General features: G+C 32.9%; 1 protein-coding gene across 2 annotated transcripts; it reads left to right on the forward strand.

Annotated features, from left to right (window-relative positions):
- Positions 1–885: 885 nt before the first annotated feature.
- Positions 886–10,913, forward strand: LOC124945843 (CLP protease regulatory subunit CLPX1, mitochondrial). 2 transcript variants are annotated; one of them, XM_047486352.1, is made up of 15 exons: positions 886–1,722; positions 2,450–2,508; positions 2,905–3,008; positions 4,000–4,079; positions 4,696–4,746; positions 5,065–5,139; positions 5,222–5,299; positions 5,550–5,606; positions 6,033–6,103; positions 6,194–6,293; positions 6,689–6,793; positions 7,557–7,619; positions 7,784–7,906; positions 10,482–10,637; positions 10,717–10,913. In XM_047486352.1, the coding sequence occupies exons 1-15, from the start codon at positions 1,189–1,191 to the stop codon at positions 10,780–10,782; spliced, it is 1,722 nt and encodes a 573-aa protein (XP_047342308.1). In that variant the 5' UTR covers positions 886–1,188; the 3' UTR covers positions 10,783–10,913. The 2 variants fall into 2 exon arrangements, with proteins under 2 accessions (XP_047342308.1, XP_047342309.1); XM_047486353.1 differs by having other exon boundaries at positions 1,585–1,722; positions 2,901–3,008.
- The last annotated feature ends 14,679 nt before the right edge of the window (positions 10,914–25,592 follow it).

The following is a 25,592-nucleotide window of genomic DNA, read 5'->3' on the forward strand; positions in this document are numbered from 1 at the left end:
TTAGGACATAATACTCCTAAACATGGTAATGTTCAGGACGAGGTGACCATGTTCGAAATATAATGCTTTTTGCTTCTCTTTCTAATTTTTTTATATTTTTCTAACATTTTACATGATCAAACTGTCACTTGTTTTTTTTTCTAATGCCTTATAGCTGATAGTGAGAGTTGTCATTGTGTAAAGTCACGAGATAAGAGATTTATTCGAAAAAATATGTGAGAAAATATGTGAGAAAATAAGTTATTTTATCGAAATAAATAAAATGTAGAATTAGAGCGTTATATTTTTTATTTTAATAATTTTAAACATTGAATAAATATTATTATATATTTTTTAATTTATTTTGTTTTTATTCTTATATTTTATAATTTAATAAAAATTACCTCAAACCTTGTGTTTATTATATTGAAATCAGTTCAAAACTGTTGGTGAAAAATCTATATATATATATAATGATGCTTAACTTTTAAAGTGTCCGGATTGCCGGGTCGAGAGCTGTGATTAATTTGGATATATGTGAGAGTAAATGGATACTTGGGTCGGATTGTGGGTTGACTCGCCCATAAACTTAAAACGGTTAAAAATAAAATTAAAAATGTTATAGATATGGTTCGAACTTGCAACCTAACAAAACAAATATAACATTTTAACCAACTAGGCTAATAATAATTTATATTTTAAATTCAACTCAAAATTTGATAAACGTGTGACATTTTAACCATATGAGTATGCAATTTTTAAAGTGTCCGGATTGCCGGATCGAAAGCCGTAGTTAAGTTGAATATATGTGAGAGTAAATGGATACTTGAATTATTTCCTAGTTTATAATGGATTAATAATGAATACAAAAGAAAATAAAATAAATTCTTCCTTGCTACTAGATTTCTCCTTCCCCCGATTCATACAAACCGAACAAAGAAAACTGAAGAAGACCCACAAAAATTCACATCGATTTCTACTTCCCGATTCATAACTGGAATCGATTATCTGTCCACGCTAGAAGCCCGTTTAATGTAGTGATTCATCATTCATAGAAAGTTCATGTATAGTTCGTTTGATTCATCTTCTTAGAAAACTAGGATTTTTACGATCTCAAAATTATATTGTTTATTTTGTCTTCTTACGAATCCCAAATTTCTCTTCAATTGTTTTTCTTTCAATCCGGGTAATTCCTTCAGACCCAGAACCATGGCTGCTGTTGCTTCTGCTGTACTGAGATCAAAGCTCACGTTCTCCCGCTCCAGGTACCTCATATTCAACCACATGCACAGTGGTCGAGTCGCCAGTTCCTATATGTATAATAAATCCCAGTCCGATAATTTCTTCTTTGACACCCCTTACCATTTCACTTCATTCAAACCCGTCTCTCTTCGAGGTGATTTCGTTGACAGAGGAAACTGCTTTGATTATAGTAGAAGAATTTTTCCAAGGTTTGTGAAGGGTATTAAGAAATTGGGTTTCGCTGGCAGTAATAATATTATCACGAGCTCTCATGTGGAGTCTCCAGGAGATGGAATTGCAGACAAGCCTACTGACATGAATTTGAACGGCATAGGTGATGAACATAGTGAAGGAACTAGAATTGGAGGTGGGTTTGGTTCCGATTTGAATTCGAAAGATGGGACTTGGGGAGGAACTAAATGGTGCAATGAATTTCCGACTCCCAAAGAGATTTGTAGAGGGCTTGATAAATTTGTGATTGGGCAAGAGAGGGCAAAGAAGGTACATACTTTAGTTTTTGCTTTCCTTTTTCTCTTTTATCAGTTTGTTGAATGTTGGATTCCTTCATTGTTTTGTGATGAATATGATTTTGTGTTACTACTATTAACTTGAGACTGTTGTAGTTTTATCCATTGATCTGCAAAAAAGTGAAAAAGAAAAGATACCCAGCAGATTGAGTACCTGCAAAAGAATATAAAGCAGTCTGGCTATAAGATAATCAAAGAAGACAAGGAAAGCATATCCAGACTTCGTCTGAGTAACTTCATGTGTTAGAATGTGGTATTTGTGGATGAAATCTGTATGAATCACTTCATCAACCAAAGTACCCTAAGTTATTTTTATAACAATTCAAATATTAAATACAAAGGGTTGTTTAGTCATTTAACCCAAAGAATCCACTTTTTCATCAAACAATGTATATTATTTTTCCAAAAGATCAGTTTATTTTAGAAAATAAAATAAAAAACCCTAAATCAAACAAGCTCTTTGTTCCAGGTTGTACTTGTACTATATTCTGTTGAACCTGTTTCTGCTCCATGTGCAATTGAGATTGAAGCTCAGAGATAACATTTACTTAATATTACTTTGTCTGATTATGGGTTTCTAATAAACAACTTAAGCTCTTCATATATGATAACTTAATTGTTTCCTTTGGAAACTAGGTTGTCATTCTCATGTTAGAGAGGAAACTTTGAGAGGCTTCCTAACATTATACTTTTTTTTACAGGTGCTTTCTGTGGCTGTTTACAACCACTACAAGAGGATTTTTAATGAAACACAGAAGTGGTTAGTGCAAAGCCTTTTTTCTGACCTGATTTAAAAGCTATTCATTCCTCTCGGTACTAATTTTGTTAAAACCTTTAATGTCTTGTACATCTTTTTGTGCTCTTGCAGACTAACTATAGAAGAGTTCCTGTCAACTTATTATTATTAATATCTTTTGGGGTACATGTAGAAAACCTTAATTTAATAAATGAAAATCCAGTGTGTAGAAAAAAGATAGTGAAAAATAAAAGATACCCAACGAACTAGTTATCGCAAAATAAAACAAAGTTACTTAACCTATAAATCCAAGCAAGTTACAAAGGGATCTCTAGTTCTTTCTTTCAAGTGGTTGTGTACTATTAGTAGTTCCTCATGATATCCATTTCTAACTTTTCATATTATCACTTGCAAAGTTAGGCTTGCAGACTCAACTAATAATGACAAAGCAGATGCAGAAGCAGATCCTGAATTTGTGGAACTTGAGAAGAGCAACATTCTTCTGATGGGGCCCACAGGATCAGGTAGTGTGTGCTAAAACCCTCAGTGAACCTACAATTTTATCTTGGTAGTAACAAAAACATAAACCAAGCATGCCTGACAATGTTGACTGTTATCTATTCAATTAGGCTATGTTTGGTTCGGCCTGAATTTGAATTGGGAGTCTAATTCCAAATCCTATGTTTGTCTTATGACTTAAAATAAGGAATTGTAAGTATAATTCTAATGAAATTTAATGTATATGTCTTTTTATGCTTCATTCCATAATTTCTACTTCGCAATTGCAATTCCACGATTTCTCCAAATATAAAAATTTTAATATTGTATTGTAATTCAATTCTAATTCATATAACATTGGAACTTTAATTGTAATTGTATTTGTGATTTTAATTTCAATTATACACATCCAAACATAGTTTTAGGGTGTGTTTGTGTAGAGGTGAAATTGGCATTGAATTTGGAGGGGGCATTTCCAATATATTGTTTTTTAAGTACTTAAAATAAGGAATTGGATTTCGAATTTGAATTCTTATGGAAACAAGTATATTTTTTAGTTTGAATTCCACTTAAATTAAGTAAGAAAAAGAAGAAAATCAAACAAACCTTTTGAGAATTACAATTTTCCCAAACACATGAATTGAATTGTAGTTGAATGGAAGTTCTTATAGAATTGGAACTAGAAATCTAACTCCAATTTTAATTTCAATTCCCCTCATACAAACACAGCCTTAGGTAAAATGAGTGGAATTTTGGTTTCTCCACCAAATTTAAGTCCATGTAACTCACAATTAAGTTGGATAATTATATCTGAGAGAAAGTGTATTGTGTTTGTGTGGATAACAATATTGAGTGATTGATTAGAGAAAGTAGGTCGTGTGAGAACTGAGAAGGAGAGGGAAATTAGAAAATAACTATTTTAAAATATATACATACATATATATGTATATATATTGCTTGTGATATAATAACTCTTGTATGTCATTAAGATATTCATTGATGTCATGTCTTGGACAGGGAAGACATTGCTTGCCAAAACATTAGCAAAATTGGCAAATGTCCCTTTTGTTATTGCTGATGCCACCACACTAACTCAGGTAAGTTGGTCACCCCTACCTACCCTTTGATTTGTATCCAGCATCATCCCCATTTCTCTTATTCATTGCAAGATATCTTATTTTTGTTGTATTAGGAAATAAGTAAAAGTCGTTCTAGCTTTGAATTACGAGACACTCTTATTAAAGATATTGTTATGCAGGATTCTAGTGGCTTTATGATTAATGGTTAGGTTACAAAGCCACTATATATTTTGGCATCAATAGTCGTTATGGTTCATACAATTAGCGCTCTCAGTCTAACCATGCGTACTAGACCTAAAGCAAAGTACTTGCTGAAACCAACATTAGCTACTTTCATGAACAGATGACAGCTCAATGGCTTGTTTTATAGTTTGCATCTACATGTCCATAGGAGAATCTATACATCGTACAATAGGGCTTGTGTATATGATTGATGAAAACTTCTGTTACAGTTTTATGGGGACTATAGCCTATTTGGGGACACATTATATTTTTCAAATTTCAAATGAAACTCTCACATATGTCAATATCATGTAATCTAACCAGTCTCAAATTCAAATTAAAGCACTTACCATTTGCATGTTACATTCTTATAAATTGTTTCCAAATGGGAATAATATGCTTCTATTCGCAGGCAGGATATGTTGGAGAAGATGTAGAGTCCATATTGCACAAGCTCCTTACTGTAAGGTCACATGGACCTTGTTTTTATCATTGTTAATTGATTTTCCAGATTGAAGTTGTATTAAACAGTTCTATGGTTTGTCCTTTTTGTGTAGAAGACCATTTATTTTATTCCCTATGTTTAAGTAAATCTTCTGAGCAACTTTTTTTGGCATTGGATAAACAAATTTCATTCTGATAAATAAAAAAAAATGGAAAATGTAAGTAACTTGATTCTCTCTTGATTATCATATATTGTAAAATTCTTCACTGAAAATATGAATATGTATGTTCCGATTTTTTTTTGTTTACTGATTTTGATGATATGCTTGCTCTGCAGGCTGCAGACTACAATGTAGTAGCTGCACAACATGGCATTGTGTATATTGATGAAGTTGATAAGATAACCAAAAAGGTTTTTTATTTGGGAATGACTAATACTTTCTTTTCATGGGTCTTATGTTCCATCTTTCTTAAATCATTTCTTTCCTATATAGGCTGAGAGCATCAATATAAGCAGAGATGTGTCTGGTGAAGGCGTTCAACAGGCATTACTAAAGATGCTGGAAGGGATGGTAAGTACATTAACATTTACGATCTATCATTTTCTTTCCATTTGTACACTCATCAAAAGAAGTGAATGAAGAAAAAGTTATCACTCTTTGGTTGTTAATTTTTCATGGAATGTTAACCTAAATTAGCCCTTGAACTTATATGAGATATTCCAAAACTCTAATTTTATTCAAGTTCAACGGCCAATTGGATGTTTCAGATGTAAATCTTTTAAAGATCTTTGACATTGTGATGAATTTATTATTGTCATAGGTGGTAAATGTCCCAGAGAAAGGAGCTCGGAAGCATCCTAGGGGAGACAACATTCAGGTAAGATTTTTAACTTGCTAACTTTTCATGAGACTTCCTGCTCTTCTTCACTAACTGCTCTTTTTCCAGTTCCTTAATAAAGGGTCCTTTTTGTTTTCCATCATGGAGTTTTTTTTTGTTGGTTGTCATGTTTTGATTTTTCGCTTGTTTCATTTTGCTTTGCTTTGTGTTTCCCTTGTTCTCTTGTAGCCTCCTTGGCATCTTTTTATGGAATAAACTTCTCAAAAAACATCATGCTAAATTGATAATGAGCCTTGCTTTGAAAGAAAAGAGTTCTTTATGTAGGCTGAACAAGAAGGATCAGAGGGTTTTGAAATAAATCTTGCTATGGTTATTTATACTAGTTAGAGCCATATATTGTTGATCTTTTCAAGTGAGAGAATGTAAAATTTATTACAGTAACTGTTTCTGGTTTTCTTCCTACAGATAGACACAAAAAATATCCTTTTCATATGTGGGGGTGCTTTTATCGATTTGGAGAAAACCATATCTGAAAGGTTATTATTGTTCCATTGTGTTTTTCCAAGTTGAGTGCTCTGAATAGGCTAGATATTAACAGCACAAATAAATCTGCTTTCCTATTTAAGGCGCCAAGATTCATCCATTGGCTTTGGTGCACCAGTTCGTGCAAACATGAGGAGTGTTAATGTCACAAATTCTTCTATAACATCATCATTGTTAGAAACTGTAAGCTCAGTTAAACTCTTGCATATCTGCTTTGTCTCGGTTGCTCTCTCTAATATTCTGATACAATGTTAGCATATTTTTAATATTTCTGTGGGGTGAAAATTGTAATTGGACTGGTTATGGGCCTAGTCAAAGAAAGTCAAGAAGATAGTTAGATAATATTAGTATAAATAGTAGAAGATTAGTATTTTTAAAGATTGAATAAAGTTGGAAGTTTTTTTTCCTACATTCTCATCTACTTCTGGTTGTTACGAATTAATTCAAGTCTAGGTTAAATGCAAAATTATCCATATCATATTCCTTATGAGATGTATGATCGAGTCTTCTTCCAATGCACTATATTTTCAACCATATTGGATGTAGTTTCTCATTTAATGCAATTCTTTGTTTCACAGGTTGAAAGTAGTGATCTTATAGCTTATGGTCTTATACCTGAATTTGTTGGGCGATTTCCCGTTCTTGTGAGTTTGTTAGCTCTCACTGAAGATCAACTTGTTCAGGTAACACTTTGGCTTGTGGAAGAATCAGTATCCATACACAAAGATCTTCTTCTATTAGGCCCATTTGGAAACACAACATAGACCTTGTTTGATGTGGGTTATCTGGGATTATTCCCAAATAACCTAAGATCTAATCTTCCATCACATCTTTCAAAATACCAATATCCTCCTTTGTTAAAAATATATATTTATTCATTGTATATTTATACCCTAAATTATTTTACTCAAATGATCCCAAATAACCTGTTTTTTATATGCTATTTGAAAAGGTAGTTATTCAACTAACCCATATCAACCAAGGACTTAGTGTTCCCTTTTTCTCAAAATTCAAATTAAAACCTTACCTACAATAACTGTTTGTCAAGTTCAAATTAAAGTTAATACAAATGTAACTAGTTCCATCATACCTTGTTATATCATGGGCTCATTGATAAATTGGACCATAATGATGGTAATCTGTCTTTTCCTATTCCTTTCGCTTTGTTATGAAAGTCATGTGAACCATTGTCATTCTTCCCTAACATATATGGCATTTACATGAGTAAAATGTATTAAGTCGGGTTCAGATAAAAAAGTACATGTTATGGAAGCACACCCCTAACCAACCAACATTCTTACGCTCTATGGCAGTTATAGAAGTGATTAAAGTTATGTCAGCAGTTGTTTTATAGGCTTCATTTGGGAGTTGGTTGATCCAACCCAGTACCCTCCCTATGGACTACTCCACTATCAAGATTAATATGTAGTCATTTCTTACTGGCAGGTCTTGATGGAGCCAAAAAATTCTCTTGGCAAGCAGTATAAGAAGATGTTCGAAATGAATGGAGTGAGATTTTCTACACACTTTCTTCTTCCACATCATTTTTTTTGCAGTTCTTCCAATTTGGCAAAAAATGTTTAGATGTTTGAATCACAATATGGAGAACTTCATCTGGTTGATTTCATGTATGTTTTTCCTAGACTAAGAGTATCTACGATTCAATGCTTTAGGTAAAGCTGCATTTCACAGAGGGTTCCTTAAGAGCAATTGCTAGAAAAGCAGTAAATAAGAACACAGGAGCTCGAGGATTGAGATCCATATTGGAGAACATTCTAATGGATTCCATGTACGAGGTATGGTTTTATCCACTCTCGTGGATGATTTTGATCTAATTTTCAAATTAAATTTGATTATAAAATAAATGTATATGATTTAGAGTGGCTGATTATAAGTTCGGTTTTCTGTATATTCTGAGCTGAAATATGGAATGAAGACAATGTCAACAGATTCTTGGGATTTTAAATTTAATGATCTAGCTTTTCTTGATAATAAAAATGAGTATTGAGTACTGAAAATTTTAGTGGTGAAAACTCAAACTGAACTAGATTTTAGTATCATAATAGAATTTAAAACGGAAGATATAGATGTATATGCTATTCAGCATTAAATCAAGAGAGATATAGACTTGCATAAAAACCTCAAATAATTCCCTTCCAATTATTTAATTGTGTAAAATTATCTCTCAATCTTCCTATCCCAAGGGGAGGCCCAATCTCTTAAGTAGGCCCAACCCAAAGAATATTTTAGTTAATGAAAAGATATTCTAATTAAGGAAGGGATATTCTAGTTAAGGAAGAAATATTCTAGGTTAAGAAGGAATATCTTAAATTAATTTTTAATTGGAAGGCAATTCCTAAATTAGTACGTCATAAGTCCTATAAATACCTCAAAGGTGTAACATTGTAATCATTAAGTACAAGCAATACAATTCTCTACATATTTTTTCTCTCAATATTCTACATGGTATCAGAGTGGGTTTTCTATCTTGAAGAAACCGATTCACAATTTTCCGCTGCCTCCTCCAATGGTGTAAATAGCTATTGGAGTAGAACTCAAATGATTCTATAATCTCATTCTTTCAAAAATTATTTATCACAAATCCCAGTATGTTTTTTTCTCTTTTTTTGGCAGTTTTGTCGTTTCGAAACTGCACTTCAATCCAATCTGGATCGAGTATCGTCTTCGTGTCTCGACAGATTTCTTCCAACATTTCATCTATCCAAAAATTATCATTTTTCACTTTAAAAGTTGCAAGAGCCAAGAACTCTTCCCAAGTGGAATTTTGAAGACTATGTGCAAGTTGGGTACTCTCAATATCCTTTACCCAACTTGAGGGGAGTGTAGAATTATCTTTCAATCTTTCTAGCTCAAGGGGAGGCCCAATCGCCTAAGAAGGCCCAACCAAAGAAATATTCTAGTTAAGGAAGATATATTCTAATTAAGGAAGAAATATTCTAATTTAAGAAGGGATATTTTAAATTAATTTGTAATTGGAAGGCAATTCCTAAATTAGTACCTCATAAGTATTATAAAAATCTCAAAGGTATTACATTGTAATCATTAAGTACAAGCAATCAAAATTTGCTCTGATACCATATAGAATTTAAGAGAGGAAATATGTAGAGAATTATATTACTTGCACTTGATGATTACAATGTAATTCCTTTGAGGTATTTATAGAATTTGTGACCTACTAATTTAGAATTGTCTTCGAATTACAAATTAATTTAAGATACCCCTTCTTAACCTATACTCAAATACTGGGTTGACACATGAGGGTAATATACTGATAATTGAGAGGATAAGGAAGAATATCCCCATCATAATTGGGAGGGAGGAGCTATAACACATGATTATGGAGGGGATTGGCCTCCCGAGTGACTAGATCCTTAATTGATCTAAGAAGAGTCCATTTAGAGTGTGAGTGACCTGATTTCAGACCCTGGTCTTTCTGTGGGAAAGTCTTGCGATGAGTATTAATCGCAATGATGTGTCCAATAGAGCATCATGGGAAATTGGGAAGAAAATATCATAAACTAGAAGGTATGAAGTAGTCTAATCTGAGTGAAGTGTAGATTTTGATTGAGTGAACTTCAGATATAGTAATGCAAAGTCACATGCTAGGCAAGTGGCCTGTGTTTGAGATCATAATTGGCTTTGGTGAAGGGGAGAAAGTCATTGGTTTAGGTTTTCCATGTTGCAAAGGCAGGATTTGCGAGGTTAGTATCTTCATCATCCTCTTTTGTTTTTGCTAAAACTGCAGCTAGTTCAATGGAGGATGCATTAACGGTACAGACCATGACGCTTTAGGAGTGTCTGATTTGAGATTTATTCAATACATAGTTTTTGTTATCTAGTGTGATTAGATGTTGTAAATGTTTAAGACAAGAGGGTTGCTAGCACAGCTTGGACTAAGACTGGATTCTCCATTGATGTAAAAAAAAGAGAGAACATTCACTAGATGCTCTTATGCAAAGATAAAAGTATTAAATTAGAGAAGATGAATGATTCTTGTATATTTGTTATTTCCTGAATGAATCAAAATAAATACAATGTTAGAAGATTATACTAGTCTGTCTATTAATAAGAAGAAGAAACTATATTATTGGTGTTTCCAATTTTGGAGAATCAAAGAATTAATCAATGGAGTGCTGATATCCAAGAGCCTTGTTTGATCTTGGGTTATTGGGATAATCTTTAGGTTATCTTCAAAAAAATCCCGATTTTTATATTTTGGATAAGATGACCCAATATCCTAAGTATTTTGATGTAAATTCTTAACACCTAAAAGAGTTAAAATTCTGTTGACAATATGAGGACCAATGTTTTTTATCTGTGACCAGTTTTGCATAATCTTATCTTTGTCAGATTCCGGATAAAAGGACAGGTGATGATATAATAGATGGTGTTGTAGTTGACGAAGAAAGTGTTGAATTACATGGAGAAGGGTGTGGGGCGAAAATCCTCAATGGAAAAGGTGCATTGGATCGTTATCTTTCTTATGAGAAACAGAAATATTTAGAGGTGTATCTCAAATTCTTCTTCTTCTTCTTGATCTAGTTTCATTTAAAATAAGATGCTTACACAATTTGTGGTGATGCAGAGAAATGTGGGGGGAGCGGATGCTGATCCAGAAATGGAAGAGGAACCATCCATGGCGGCACTGTAAAATCTGCCCTAGGTTTGTTCTGTTCCTAATTTATGCAACTTGTCCTGTACAAATACACAATAAGGCATAAGCATGTAGATAAATATTTTTTCCTTTCTAAGTTATGAAATAAAACTGCCTTTTGATTTCCACTTTGTTGATATTTAATTTTAGATAAGTGATTCCAGAACTAATAAGGAAAGGGTCCATGATTCTTTATGGATCACATAATTGACGGGTGCTTAAAAAGCATTTATACAATATCAGCCTGTTGTTATAATGGTTGGAAACAAAATGTAATCTCCTTATAGAGAAAATCCTAGGGTTTGATTAGACCAAGGGATGAGAAAGAGATGAACCTGAAGCAAGTATTATGATTATGTGAATACATTAGTATCTAGTTTCTTCATACATTAGAATTTTTTTTTGAAAGATCCCAAGTTTCCTCTTACAAATTTAAAGAAATATTTGGAAGACCTGCTATATCAATACCTTTCTTCTATTTCTGCCATACATTATGACCAGTCCGAGCTTGCAGATCGATCATGTTGACTATGAAGGAAAGCGGGAAACAATTAATTAATATCAACAAAAGTAAAAGTGATGAAAAATGTACATTATTTATGTAACATGTCAACCTCATGATGACAATCCTACTCAAGAACATGAAGTTATGGCCACTACTAGTGTAGGAACACCAATGCTTTTTATAATATTGGTATTAGATATTATTAATGTGGTTTGTTGATTGACACATTTTCTTATCTTCTTATATTTCTTATATCCTACATATGTAATGATTATTGGTTCTTCATCAAAATATAAAACTACCACAAGAAGAATATGTTTAGTCTCTTTCTTGTCATGTTTGATGAGAGGGATATATAAGAGTTGAAGAGGGGATTATTGTTCAATAACAGTGTGTGCAAGGGAGTTGGGATCATGCTCCCTGTCTTACTTCTTATTTTAATTATTTTTAATCTTAAATACATAGTTGACCTAGATTTAACATAAAAATAAATTTTCAAGTCAATAATACACTTGTAATTTGTAACGAGAACAAACTAATTATCACAATAGAGTTCGTCTTAAGAAAACCAGAGTAAAAAGAAAATGAAAATAACCATCATCGAGAGAACAGCAAAATTGAGACTCCAATGAGCCATGATACTTCATAACATCCTCAATAATTACTCAATGTTATAGAGATTTGCAATGCAATCATATAAGGACATCAACACAATTTGTCATTACAAACTTATATTTTGTTCAAGAAAAAAGTTCTGCAAGCAATCATCTAAGGAGATCAATTTTCCGTTAGTACAACAATAGAAAAAAAAAATAATGCATCATAAAACTTGAGTGCCAATGAATCATGGCATCCCATAAAAGCCCACATTAACTAAAAATGGAGAGATTACCTTGTTCTAAACTATTCTAGAAGATCTTCAAAGTAATCATCTGAGTTCATCAATTTGTCACATGACACCACGTTAGGTTCATTCCTCCTAATATTCTGGAGAGTTGAATATTCAGAAGCATGTTGTGCTAATGAGATTTTGACATTATCTTCTCTCATTTTGACATTATCTTCAATAGACTTGACTGACCTGTTATGTTAATGAGATTTTGACATCATATTCTATAGACTCAGACTAAGTATTTATACATGCTTAGTAGACATAGACTCAGCATAAAGAGTGTGAAATTAATTTTATACTATACTATACATAGGAGGCAATTCAGCGGAATTTGGAACGATCGTTGCGTTGATATTCATGTAAGAAGGAATACCGTTTTATTAAAAGTGACATGTCAAAGATACGATATGTCCACATTTTATGTTGATGTTCATGTAAGAAGTGACATTGGGAATATCGTTTTATAAAAAATGACATGTCAAAGATACGACAGGTTAAAATATGTAGACATTTGTATCTGTACCGTTAAAATTTTAGTTTAAATTGACATTTTGAAAAAAAAAATCGTTTTGGCACATAAAGAGAGGCCATCTATTTTTCTTTATAAAAAATAGGAAAAGAGTAAATTTAGCGTATTCAATCGCTGTTTTCAAAATAAATTGTTTTTTCAACTTCAAGTTACGCGTGAGAAAGGCATCGGCGCTATGTCTCAACTCTAACGTGCCTGCCCCAAATGGGTGGTCCTACAAATAATTTAACCATTTAAAAAAACAAATTACATTTTCATTCATAACTTTTTCAATTTTATATTTGTGTCTAAAGTTCTAACTTAATCCTTATCCTAAAAATAAAGATTAATCCATGACTAAATGGAAAGATATCAAAAAGGAAGCCAAACACAAAGTAAAAGAAAAAGTTTTTAAGTCAAGAGTTTTCAAAAGCGGTTTCAGTACAATCGTCTACCACATATGGCGAGAAAAGGAATGCAAGGGTTCACTCGAGAATAAGAAAAAGTGTAGAGGAGACATGAGAAGACGTAGTATTCGACAGTAGCACAAATCTACAAACGCTGAGATGAGTACCCATTACTAAGCAAAATTGGAAACTAAGTTGAAACTAGAAAATCACATTCAAATAAAGTCACGAGAACGGAAAATTTTTTAGTTAGATAAAAGTTTTCAATTATTTGTGTGTTGTGTAATTTATCTGTTTCAGACGGTTACGAACTAAATTTTTCTAGGCTTGTCTAGGAAAATACAAAAACTCATTTGGTTTATTTTTCTCTTTTTGGAAATTTTTAATGAATTTTTTTTTTAAAAAAAAAAAAGATTAATTCTTATCCTAAAACTAAGAATAAATCCTTGCGTATAGTCTAAAAATAAATTTAGAAATAAAACAATATAAATGTCATTTTTGGAATAAAAGATTAATTTAGAAAAATTGAAAAGAAATTTAAAAAGAAATTTTTTATTTTTTATAAAAACATTATAAAGAAATCAACTTCATATTTTGTAAAGTAACAAAATTAAAGTTATAATTACAAATAAAACGATGAAATGTTAAATAAACCAAATAGGCCTAAGTGAATTTATTTTTTTTTGTTTTATATTTTGTTTTGGATTTTTGGGGAAAAAAAATAAGACTTTAAAATGAGAAATAATAAAAAAAAATAAAACAAATTAAACAAACCGGGCTTAGAAGGCCATCAGTCCGGGTTTTGGGTCTTGCGCATTGAGAACGCGGGGTAGGCTGACGGTAGGAGAAAACTATTCTCGGTCGAAAACCAGGTTAGGAAGGCACATGTGTTTGGTCGTGGACAAGGTCATCGGTCAAGGAATGGGCCATGGATGAAGGAGATGCCAGCCTCGGTCGCGTGCAAGATTGTGGCTGCGAGTCTCTATGTTAAATTCACGGTCAGGTACGATGTTGCATATTTTATCGGTCGTGCGGAGGAAGAGCCTTGGTCGCGTGACTGATTTTTACGATTGCGTGTATTAAAATATAAGATAATATATATGTAAGATATTATCACAATATTATAAATTGTGATATATATTATATAATTATATTAGTTTTCTTATAAACTCGATGTAATCTATATATGTAATGATGCTTAATTTTTAAAGTGTCCGGATTGTCGGGTCGAGAGTTGTGGTTAATTTGGATATATATGTGAGAGTAAATGGATACTTGAGTCGAATTGTGGGTTGACCCGCCCATAACTTAAAACGGTTAAAAATAAAATAAAAAATGCTATATGTATGTTTGAAACTTGAAACCTAACAAAATAAGTACAACCCTTTAATCAACTAGGCTAATAACACTTTATATTTAAAATTCAACACCAATTTTGATGAACGCGAGACATTTTAACAATATAAGTTCAACTTTTTAACTAACTAATTTATATATATATATATATATAATGATGCTTAATTTTTAAAGTGTCTAGATTGTCGGGTCGAGAGTTGTGGTTAATTTAGATAAAAATGTGAGTAAATAGATACTTGAGTCGGATTGTGGGTTGACCCGCCCATAAACTTAAAACGGTTAAAAATAAAATTAAAAATACTATCACATTTTTTCCGTAATATTTTTTTCACGGTTTTTTTTATTAATACTTGTGCAAATGCATGGAATACATGCTAGTGTTATATAATAGACATAACCTATGTAACTAAATATATCATTCTAATACAATATTCTTCTATATTCTAACATGATAACTGAGTCAAAGTTTTATTTCTGAGCTTCCACAAAAAATAGATCATCTGCAAAACATATATGGGTTATTGCTTCTTCTTTGTAGTACGGGTGAAATTTTAAATGATGACTTCTTAGAAGCGTTTTAAAAATGTCGTCAATAATTTCCATTATTAAGACGAATAGGTAAGGAGATATAGGGTCTCATTGCCTTACTCCCCTTTCACCCTTGAAAAAGTCTCCATGAATACCATTCACGCTCACAACAAAGTGAGGAGTGGAAAAACATTGCATAATTCAATCAATGAAAATGATTGGAAAACCTGCAGCAAAGAGGACTTCGTGGATTGATCCTCATATGATCGAGACAAAAGTTTTTCTAATGTCAATTTTGAAAATGACACGTGGCGATATGTTTTTCTTGCCATATCCATTTAATAAACTATGCATGAGTAGGATGTTATGAGAAATAGAGTGTTTAGGAATAAATGTTGATTACATTAATCTTATAAGTTTATCAATAACTGTTTTCAAACGTTGCGAAGGAATTTTTAAAATAATTTTGTAAATAATATTGCAGCATGAAATAAGAAAAAAATCCTAAATTTTTTCCGGAATTGAATTCTTATGAATCAAATTCAACACTGTGATGTTCCATTGCTTCAATATTTTCTTGTTTTGGAAGAATTCCAAAACAACTTCGCTTACATATTTACCCACTATTTCTCAATTTTCTTTGAAGAAGTTCGCGTTGAAACCATCTGGTCCTGGACTTTTATCCCCTTTCATCGAAAAAACTACTTTTCTAACTTCTTCCATACTAACTCTTGTAATTAATTCGTTACCACTTTCTTCACGAATTTTCCTTTGCACAATCTGTTGAAGCAGTCTTCGGATGTCCTCTATTATTGTGCTTGTTTCAGTTCTAATCATATCTTTATAGAAATTTATTACTTCCTCATGAACTACCTTTTGTCCCTGTAAAACATCTCCATTTTAGTTTGTGAGCCTTAGGACCTAATTTCTGAAATTCTTTGATTAATAATTTTTATAGAAGAAAGAAGTATTCTTATCTCCTAATGAAAGCCAATTTTCTCTAGATTTTTGCTGAATTTTTTTTCCTCTTTACAATAGAGGTCTCTGAATCGCGTAAGAGACTCCTTTCCTTCTTCCTTGTTATAAGGTAGATTTGAAGCTCTCAGTGCCTTGCTTTGTATTTCCTTCAATTTCGTTATGGTCTAGCTTATTCAGCTTTCCTTTCAGTAATCTTAGTTTTTCACAAACTCTGAACATCTTTGTTCCATTAATTCTAATGTTCCAATTCATTAAGGATTTTATTAAATTCTTCATCTTTCATCCAGAAGTTGAAGAACTTAAAGGGTCTTTTCTGTTTTTTCTCCCTCTCCCAAAAGAATTTCAAATGGCAGTGGTAGAGATACCTGATTGCAAAACCTGGATTTGTCTTATTGAGTAAAACTTCACCTATTTTTCATTCACTAGGCCTCTATCAATTCTACTTTTTCTCATATTGTCCGCTCCTCTTAAAGTTGACCATGAAAATAGATTACCTGAGGAAGACGGTTCAATGTAGCTTATGTCTCGAATGCATTCATTAAAATCATGCATGTCTTGCGTTATGTCTATCTCGAACTCTCTATCATTCTTGAATCTTGTGACGTTAAAATCTTTCATAATAACCCATGGTTCATCGTCCGTAATGCTTCTTCTCAAATAATTCTAAAGTGTCTTGCTCTCTGTCCCAGAGTTGCTTGCATAGACTACCGCAAAGAAGATTTTTATCCTTATCACCAGATTGATAACCTTTGTCAAAATAACTTGTTTACTTTCAAAAAAAATCTTGACTTCAACCTTTCTTTTATCCCATCCTACCCAGATTCTGCTTTTAACCCCATCAGAGTTATGAATAAATTCTCATTCTTCTTTGAAGAAACTCTGGGCAACGTTCTCTATTTGACTTTGTCTGACTTTTGTTTCAATAATTCCAAACACTGTGATTTCATTCCTTTATGTTATTCTTCTAACCTCTCTTCTCTTTATAGGGTCATTTAACCCTCTAACCTTCTATGTCATTAAGTTCATTAATGAAAAGAAGATTTTCCAGCTTTACTTCCCCTTCCTTTATATTTTCTTCCTTTCTATTTTTCCCATATAGGGCTATAAGGAATTTTATTTTCCTTAATTTGCTTACCTTGCTTTTTTGGGATTTTCGTGTTTCTCTAGTCAACCTTCTTCTAAATTGGAGATTGCACAGTTTCACCTGATTCAGTTGCCTCTGCTTTATCTTTCTTATTTCCTTCACTCACCTCCCTTTCTATCTTTCTCCCATGTTTTCCCTTTGCACAGCCTCTTCGGTATTGATTTTTTGCTTCCAGGTCAAGTTTCTTTGTTACCTCTTCATTCTCAGCCTTTGATTCTAAATCTCTTACCACTCTATCTTTCTTCCCCTGTTCTTTAAAACCCTATTCTGAATTATCTTCCTTACCTTGATCCTTCTACTTACTCAATGCTGATTTTTTAGTAACCTCTTTCTACATTTCATTCTCAGCCTTTTCCTTTTCTAACCTTTCCTATTATTCTTTCTGTTTCTTTTTTGTCTCTTGCTCGATCTTCTTCTTTCTTTCTTCTTCAATCATTTTCAGGCACTTGTAACAGACATGTTCGAATGTGTTATAGTCAAAGCATCTACTCGGCCTCAACTCATATGAGATTCTCATAATTATGGGTTCGCCTTTTTTTATCTATTACCGTCATCTGGTATGAAAGATTTGATCTTGGGTGTATCTCAATGCACATCCTAGCATAAGTCATATGCTCACATTTTTCTATAGTTTAGTCCATGTAGAGTGGACTCCCCAATAGGCTCGTAAAGTCACTTAATGCTTCAGGGTTATACATGTGGGGAGGGATGTTGCGCAATTGGAACCAGATTTGCGCAGTTTCTTTGGGCTTGCTGAAGAGGTTCATACTTTCTGCCCATTTTTCAAGTTTCATGCAGTTTTTCCCAACAAATGTGTGCCCGTTGATTAGAATACTTACGAGATCTGATCCTTCTTTGAATTTGAGAAAGTACAAGTCATAAATGTTTGATGTTACCTTTTCTAGACCATTTCCCCCCATTGTTCCATTAGGTTATTTTTGTTACCAGAAACGACACCTTGTTTCTTCCGATGAAGTTGCCCACTATGACATTCTTCCATGACTTTACACAGTTTTCCTCTATTTCTTGGGGTAGTTTTAATTCAAATGGGGAACCGGTAATTTCAACATTTGGCTTAAATGTTCCAAGGAAAATATTTCCCCTTTCTTGAACTGGGTTGTCAGCTTTTGTTTCTCCTTTGTTCTTCTGCCATGCATTCTGTTTATGTTGTTCATTCTGCTCATTACTCTGGTTTTGCCATATTTTTAAGACCTTTACTATACTTATGCTCTGTTTTCTGATTCTTCCCTTGAGTTTTGCTCTGTTCTTCAGCTTTCTTCCAGACCTGGTCTACATTCCAATTAGAATTCTTCTTGATGAACTAGACTCTAGTTTTGGGGGCATTTAGAAAGCTCTCTCAAAGTTTCAACAGACTAACTTACAATAGTATTGTACTCCTATTTTTTAGTAGATTTCAATCTTGCAGGTAATGCAGGTTGAGATGCTTTGTGTACTGTTGTCTTTTTTCTTTACTTAAAATGATTTTTCCTTTCTTGCCCAGTATCAATAATTTCGTTATCTAATTTCTAAGCCCTTTCAGGTTGTCCTTTCATTAAAACCGGCCCTCCATTTCCTCGGGTTTGGGTTTGTTTCTTTACCCAAAGCTTTCGTTGTCGTTCTCTGTATTTTTTCTATTTCACCCAGATTTTCTGTATTAATTCTTTCTCTTTTTAATTCTTTATATATTACTTTCCGCGCTTCTTCGTTTGAGTTAGGTATCTCAATAGTCTCAAGTTGAATTTGATTCCCATTGGAATCCGATTTAATAACCTGTACATTTTATTTCCTATATTATTTATAGAACTACTCTATCTTTTCTTAGAGCATGTCCTAGACTATCACAATTTATGCTATCAGCATGTATTCCACTAACTGTTCTATTATCATTTGCATTCATCTCATGAGTGTTATTGAGATTGGTAGAAAACATAACTGGCGTGTTGACTACAAAATTATTATTCACGTCAGTCTGATCTCCTCCCTTTCCTCTTGGCTTTGGAGATCCATGATTTTCAAGGAAGATATTCGTGGGATTCTCTCCTAAGCCTTTGTGGAGGTTAGTTGCATTCGAATTTTTTGTCTTAGGATCAGGAAAGCAAGCGTTGGATTCATCCATTGCCCGATTAAGAGAGTTGGTCGGGCTTGTACCAACTATTGACAAAGAGGGAATTGCCCATATTGTTGAAGCTACGATGTTTGCAAAAGTCATATTAAAAGTGGCCGACACGGACGGATTCGTGTCAGCAAAGCTTTTAACAACATTACAGTACACATAGGTTTGAAATTTGTAGAAATTTAAAGGAAATTGATTTTCTGATGTACTCTAGTCTTGACCGAGAATGGTATCAATTGTTAATCGAGAGAGATCGATAAGGAGATTTAATAAATTTCTACGAAAAGACTACCCTTCCGACCGAGAGATGAAATCGCGATGCACACGGCACACGGATCGCACATATGGTACAATTCGCACGACAACAAACGGTGTGTGATTTCTTTGCGACTGCGACCGAGGGTTTTTTCAATGACGATTACGACCGCGACAATATTGTCGGCATATCGCGCCGCACAAGGAACATTTCTCAAAATGATTTATAATATGCTGAAAAGATGCTGATAATTGACTTAAGTTATGAAACATAATATATTGTCATACTTAATATATTTAAGGTGTTTAAACATTTAATATCACCTTAAATAATAAAATATTTTTTAAAAAAAATGAAAGACGGTTTTTTTTATGTTTAACTATTTTGGACATTTTTGTTTAAATGATTTGTTTAATTGAGTTTTGATTAAATAAGTTTTTATGTAAAAGGGTTTTAATTAATTAAATCACCTTAAACATAGGATAAAACAAAATTAATAAAGTTTTAACATAAAAATGTTTATATTTTTATATTAAGAATTCTTTCAATTTATTTTGTTGAATTTCTTAATTAGATTAGGTTAATTAAATAAAATAAAATCTTTTTTGGGTATAAAATTAAGTATATCGCTTTTAAACTTAGTCTCTCCAATAAAATTTTGTTTTAATTTTAATTAGGAATAAATATGATTATTTCCTTTTAAAAAAATAATAATCATTTGTTTTTCTTTCAATCATTTTATTTTTAATAAAATTTTGTAGGCAAAGGGAAGTGATCTAGCCTTAGTGAGTTGAAGATGGAGCATGAAGACTTGGTCATTTTTGAATTAAAAATTAAAATGATCAAGTATTACATCATTTAATTTAATGACATGTCGTGGAGAGTGCTCTATTTAAAATACTTTGACATAATTTAAAATGAAAATTCATTTTAACCGTCAAGTGTGTTAAAATGGGTCTTGTCACATGGACAAGGGTAAAACAGTAATTGTTTTAAAAAAAAGAAAAGTTTTTTTTTACTGTTTTACCCATTCCCTGAGAGGGATCAGGTAATTTTGGTAACAAAGGATCTCATTTGCTCTAAATACCACCCTGAACACATTGCAAGAAGAGGTCAGATTTTTTTCACCTCTAAGTTCCCCTAGGCAGGCTGCCAAATTATTGACTTTACAAATTCCTCTAGGAAAAGAAAAGGAGCAGCCCCAATTTAAGATCCTTTGCACATTATTTTTGAATTTTAATTTGAATTTTTCTTTTTACATTCACTTCCATGCATGATTCCTTTTTTATGTTTTGATATAACGTTTAAGATTTTTTTTTTTTTTTTGTACATAGTGTAACATATTTAAATTTTAAAAAAAAAAATAGAAAGTACAAAAAAACAAAGTATAAAAAAATATTGCATGCTTTAAATTATGTATTATTTGATTTTTTTTACTTTGTGTGTGATCTTTTAGATATGCATGTATGTAATATAATTGAACAATAAAAAAAATTGGCCCTTAACTGGTCATTTGAAGAATCAACCTAAAATCTAACACTAAAAATAAAAAAAAAATATACAATCTGATTTTTTTATATGATTTTATTTTATCTTTTTAGATGTTAGATCTACGGTTTTAATTTATACATTTGTTTATTTATATATTATTAACATTGCTGTCAAGTTTTTATCTAAGTCGAAAATTAGGAGCAGCAGACCTGCTGCTGTAGCGGTGCATACGAGCGGAAGAACGAGTCCAGGACCGACGCTGGCTGCACCTGGTGACCGTGGACTGCTTCTGCTGACCGAGGACCAACACAGGCTGTATCCGACCGAGCTGGGTCCGATTCTTGACAGAGGGCTAATTCTTCGACCGTGGAGGCTTAGTCGCGGTCCATTTTTATTATTATTTTTTATTTTCTGATATTTAGACTTAAGTTTGTTTTGTTGACACTTTGTTTTTTTAAGATAAGTTTGTGGCATGTTTCATCCTATGTGAGAATGATTTTTTTTTTTAAATCAAACACTTAACTAAAAATTGAAACTAGCCCTAACATAGACTTAGGAATTTTTTTATGAGTTATTTTGAACTCAATTTGTTTTTTATAAAACCCAAAAGAAATATAAATAGAGCCTTCACAATATTTATTGTTCATTTTAACAAAGATTCTTAAAAAAAATTAGACTTAAGCCAATTAAATGTGGATCTGTGCTTAGTCTTGATTTATTTTAGGAAAACCTTATTTGTGGATTATTTGTCTAGGCTCTTTTTTAAGTTTTGTCTTTGTCTATTTCATTCATTGTTTTTTATCTCATAAAAAACTTTTAATGTTAAAAATGAAAAATTTTAAATCGTAAAGCATAAGAAATTTGGAAAACGACTAAAATTAACTAGTAGAGACCTTAGGGGCATTGTGGGACATAGCGTCTAAAAAATTCTTTCCCACACGTAACCAAACGCCGAACTCACTCTCTTAATTTCCTAATTTTTAAAATTAGGTAGCGACTCTTTAGTCGTGAGGTTAATTAATATTGAAAAATCTAAATAAGGTCTATGACGACTTCCCATTTAAAACTCTCAATCTCTCTCAAATTCTACGGGAAAGTAAGTTATGAAGTCGTATATAAAGCCTCGGTTTTTAACTTTAAATTTTTATTAACCTTAAAATTAATTACCCTCACTTACATTTTCAAAATTAACTTTTAAAGAAGCGTCCCAGATTTTTGAAACGCGTCGATTTAAAAAGATTTTAAAAATCGATCACAGTTTTCTAGCGACTCTACTGGGGACATTCTACGTTTAGCTCAAAAAGTAATTTCGGCCAAGTATTTAAATTTTCTTACGCTTTAATTCATACTCCATGATAACATTGTTTGACTATTTGCATGACACTTAGAGCTCCAATGTGGAGGTGTGTGATTATATATACATTGTTGGATGAAGCTCACACATCTATATTTTATGTGCTAAGGGTAGTTAATGTGGATGACACCCTCAACCCAAGTCAAAAAGGCTTTTGTGCGATTTTTGTGAGTTAAGAAAAACCTTGGATTGACCCTCTCTTCTTTTCAAATATCTCCTACTCTTAAAAATGAGGGATTTTGAAATAGTAGTGATGGGAAACGTCCAAATTGAGGAGCCCCACTTGCATCGACGGTCTAAGGACTTTCCTTGTTGACGGACAAGCTCTTCTCTTAAGACACGTCAACTTTAGATAAAAATTCAAAAAGCCAATTTTTCCAAGCTGTTTCCTCGTCTCGTCTTGTCGAGCAACAAATTCACGTCACAAAGCTTCAAACTTATGTGTTTATATTTTACGTATTCTTGCATATAGATTCTTAGGCGCTCATGTTATCCACTTGGAATTATACAAAAATGTGAAAAGTCGAAGAGATTAAGTTCAACATTAGAAGATTATAAAAAAAAGACTAAGTCAAAATTTAATGCGAACTTGAAGCACACTCCAGCATCTTTAGTGTACAACATGACCTCACCATGGTCATTCTTAACATGGGGATTAGATATCATCGAGAAGATCTATCCTCATGCTTCAAATAGAAACGAGTTCATCCTTATAGTTATCGACTATTTCACAAAGTGGGTCGAAGCTCAATCATATTAGGTGCTCAAGTCCTCACATGTTTCCAAGTTCATACGCAACAACATCATTGTACGCTACGGGGTTCCTTAAGCCTTGATCTTAGAAAATGGTGGACACTTCCTAGGAGAAGTACTCAAAGTACTAGATGGATACAAGATTGAACACCACAAGTCCTCACCTTAGCGTCCTTAAAAGAATGGTGTAGTAAAAGCAACCAACAAGAACATCATCACCATCATCAAGAAGATAACTCAGACGTACAAGGATTGGCACGAGAATCTGTCATACGCCCTCCGGGACTGTAGTGCAACCTATCGAAATCGAAGTCCCTACTCTAAGAGTTCTACTCGAAACACAAACAGTGGAAGAAGATTGGTGTAAGTCATAGTATAATCAACTAGCCCTTATGGAAGACAAGAGGTTAGACGCATTTTATCACACGCAAGCATATTAGAGACGAATGACCAAAGCTTTCAATAAGAGGTGAAACCTAGGAACATTCAAGAAGGCGATCTAGTTCTAAAGGAAGAACATACATATACTAGACCTTAGAGGGAAATTCCAAACACCATGGGAAGGACTCTACCTCGTCAAGAAGGTATTTTCAGGTGGCACCATGCGATTGACCATCTTGGATGGAGAAGAACTCTCAACACCCTTCAACGTCAACATGCTCAAAAGATACTTCGTCTAAAGTATGAGTGATGAAATCCATTCACTAAATCCTAAAGTTCATAACTCACAAGTTACAAACTACGTTCGGACCTGATCTCTCTTTATTATGAGAGTGCATATGTAGCATGTCATGGGTGTGGTCCCACTAATTAAAAAACATAAAAACCCTATGTCAATACTAGGGGCATTTTTATTAAAATAAAAATAATTAAAAAAAATTCTCATCCCCCAAGCAGTTCTTAACTTCACAAGAACTGAACTACGTTTGGCCTAATTTCTCCTTTTATGAGAATACTTAGGTAGTCTATCATGGGTTTGGTCCGTAAAAAATAAAAATAAAAACAAATCCTCAGCATACCTAAGTGATAAAAACAATCCCTAATGGTTCACATAAGAGACTGAACGCCTGATAATTAATTCCCCAGCAAGCACATTTGCTGATCCCAAACGAAATGTGGAATCACGATCTATCCGTGATACAATTTCAGAACTACGTTTGGCCCTGATTTCTCCTTTTATGAGAATACGTATACAGTTTGTTAAGAGTTTATTCTTAATAAATAAAAAATAATCAAACCTTTATGTCAACACTAGGGGTATTTTTGAAAAGATGAAAATAAATCATCACATCCCCAACTTTAAGTCAATTGTCATTCCAGCAGACATTTAAGAAATTTCCCCAGCTAAAGTCAATTGTCACTCTAGCAGCCACTTAAGAAACATTCCCAACCTTAAGTCAATTTCCACTCCAACAGACACTTAGAAATTTCCCCATATTAAGTCAATTGCCACTCCAGTAGACACTTAAGAACCTTTCACAACTTTAGTCAATTTCCACTCCAATAGACACTTAAGAAATTTTCACAACTTAGGTCAATTGTCATTCCAACAAAAACTTAAGAAACCATCCTTAACAAAATATGAAATCATGATATATCTGTGATACAATTTTGAAACTACGTTCGGACCTAATTTTTCTTTTTATGAGAATACGTAGGCAGTTTGTCATGAGTTTGGTCCAAATAAAATAAAATTCCTAGTAAGCCAACTCTTGAGCTGGGACAAAATACATCCCCGTAAAGTTCAAGCCAACAAGAACTTGTGATCATAAATCTATCCAAAAACAATCAAACTCCTATATCAATACTAGGGGCATTTTTGGAAGATAAAAACGAGTTAGACCCTTGAACCTTACTAGTTTCAAGCAAACTGATGAGCGAGAACAAGAAATAAGTAGAGATGCAAAAAAAGACGTTTCTCTCCAATAGATGTCTCTTGACGAGCTGATGTAACTGGTGGGATCCGAGTGAGGCGCTTCACAAACGGATTTACCTCAACCCCAAAATCGGAACCATGTCATCAACGGAGGTGATGTCTTGTCTCAAGTAGAGGTCAAGTGCAAAGATCTAAGACCTCAAGTAAAAGAATCAAGTCAATTAAGACTATGTGGGTTGAGATATGAAATACAATATTGTTGTTCATTTAGAATTTCTCTAATTGTCAAGTAAGAACAAAGTGTTTAAGTCTATCAGATACACCCCGGTCATCAAGAAAAGAGGCCGAAGAAAATAGAATAATACTCATAGAGGTTGAGATATTGAAATCATCATTCGTTGTTTATATAGACTATTGTCTAATTGTCAATACAAGAACAAGAATGTACGATTCTATTAAATATACATTGAGTATAAAAAGAGCCCAAAGACCTTAGAATTTGAAGCACGCTGACCTTTGAGTTTTAGAAGCGAGACTCAACCTCATGATGCAAGGTTGAAAGTTTAAGCATTCGAGCGAATAAATTCCTCGAAGAAACTTAGGGAGAAACGTCACGGTAAAAGACAAGTACCTAAAACGATATCAT

Source organism: Impatiens glandulifera, chromosome 7 (assembly GCF_907164915.1).
Source record: "Impatiens glandulifera chromosome 7, dImpGla2.1, whole genome shotgun sequence".
In the NCBI taxonomy this organism is placed as follows: Eukaryota; Viridiplantae; Streptophyta; class Magnoliopsida; order Ericales; family Balsaminaceae; genus Impatiens; species Impatiens glandulifera.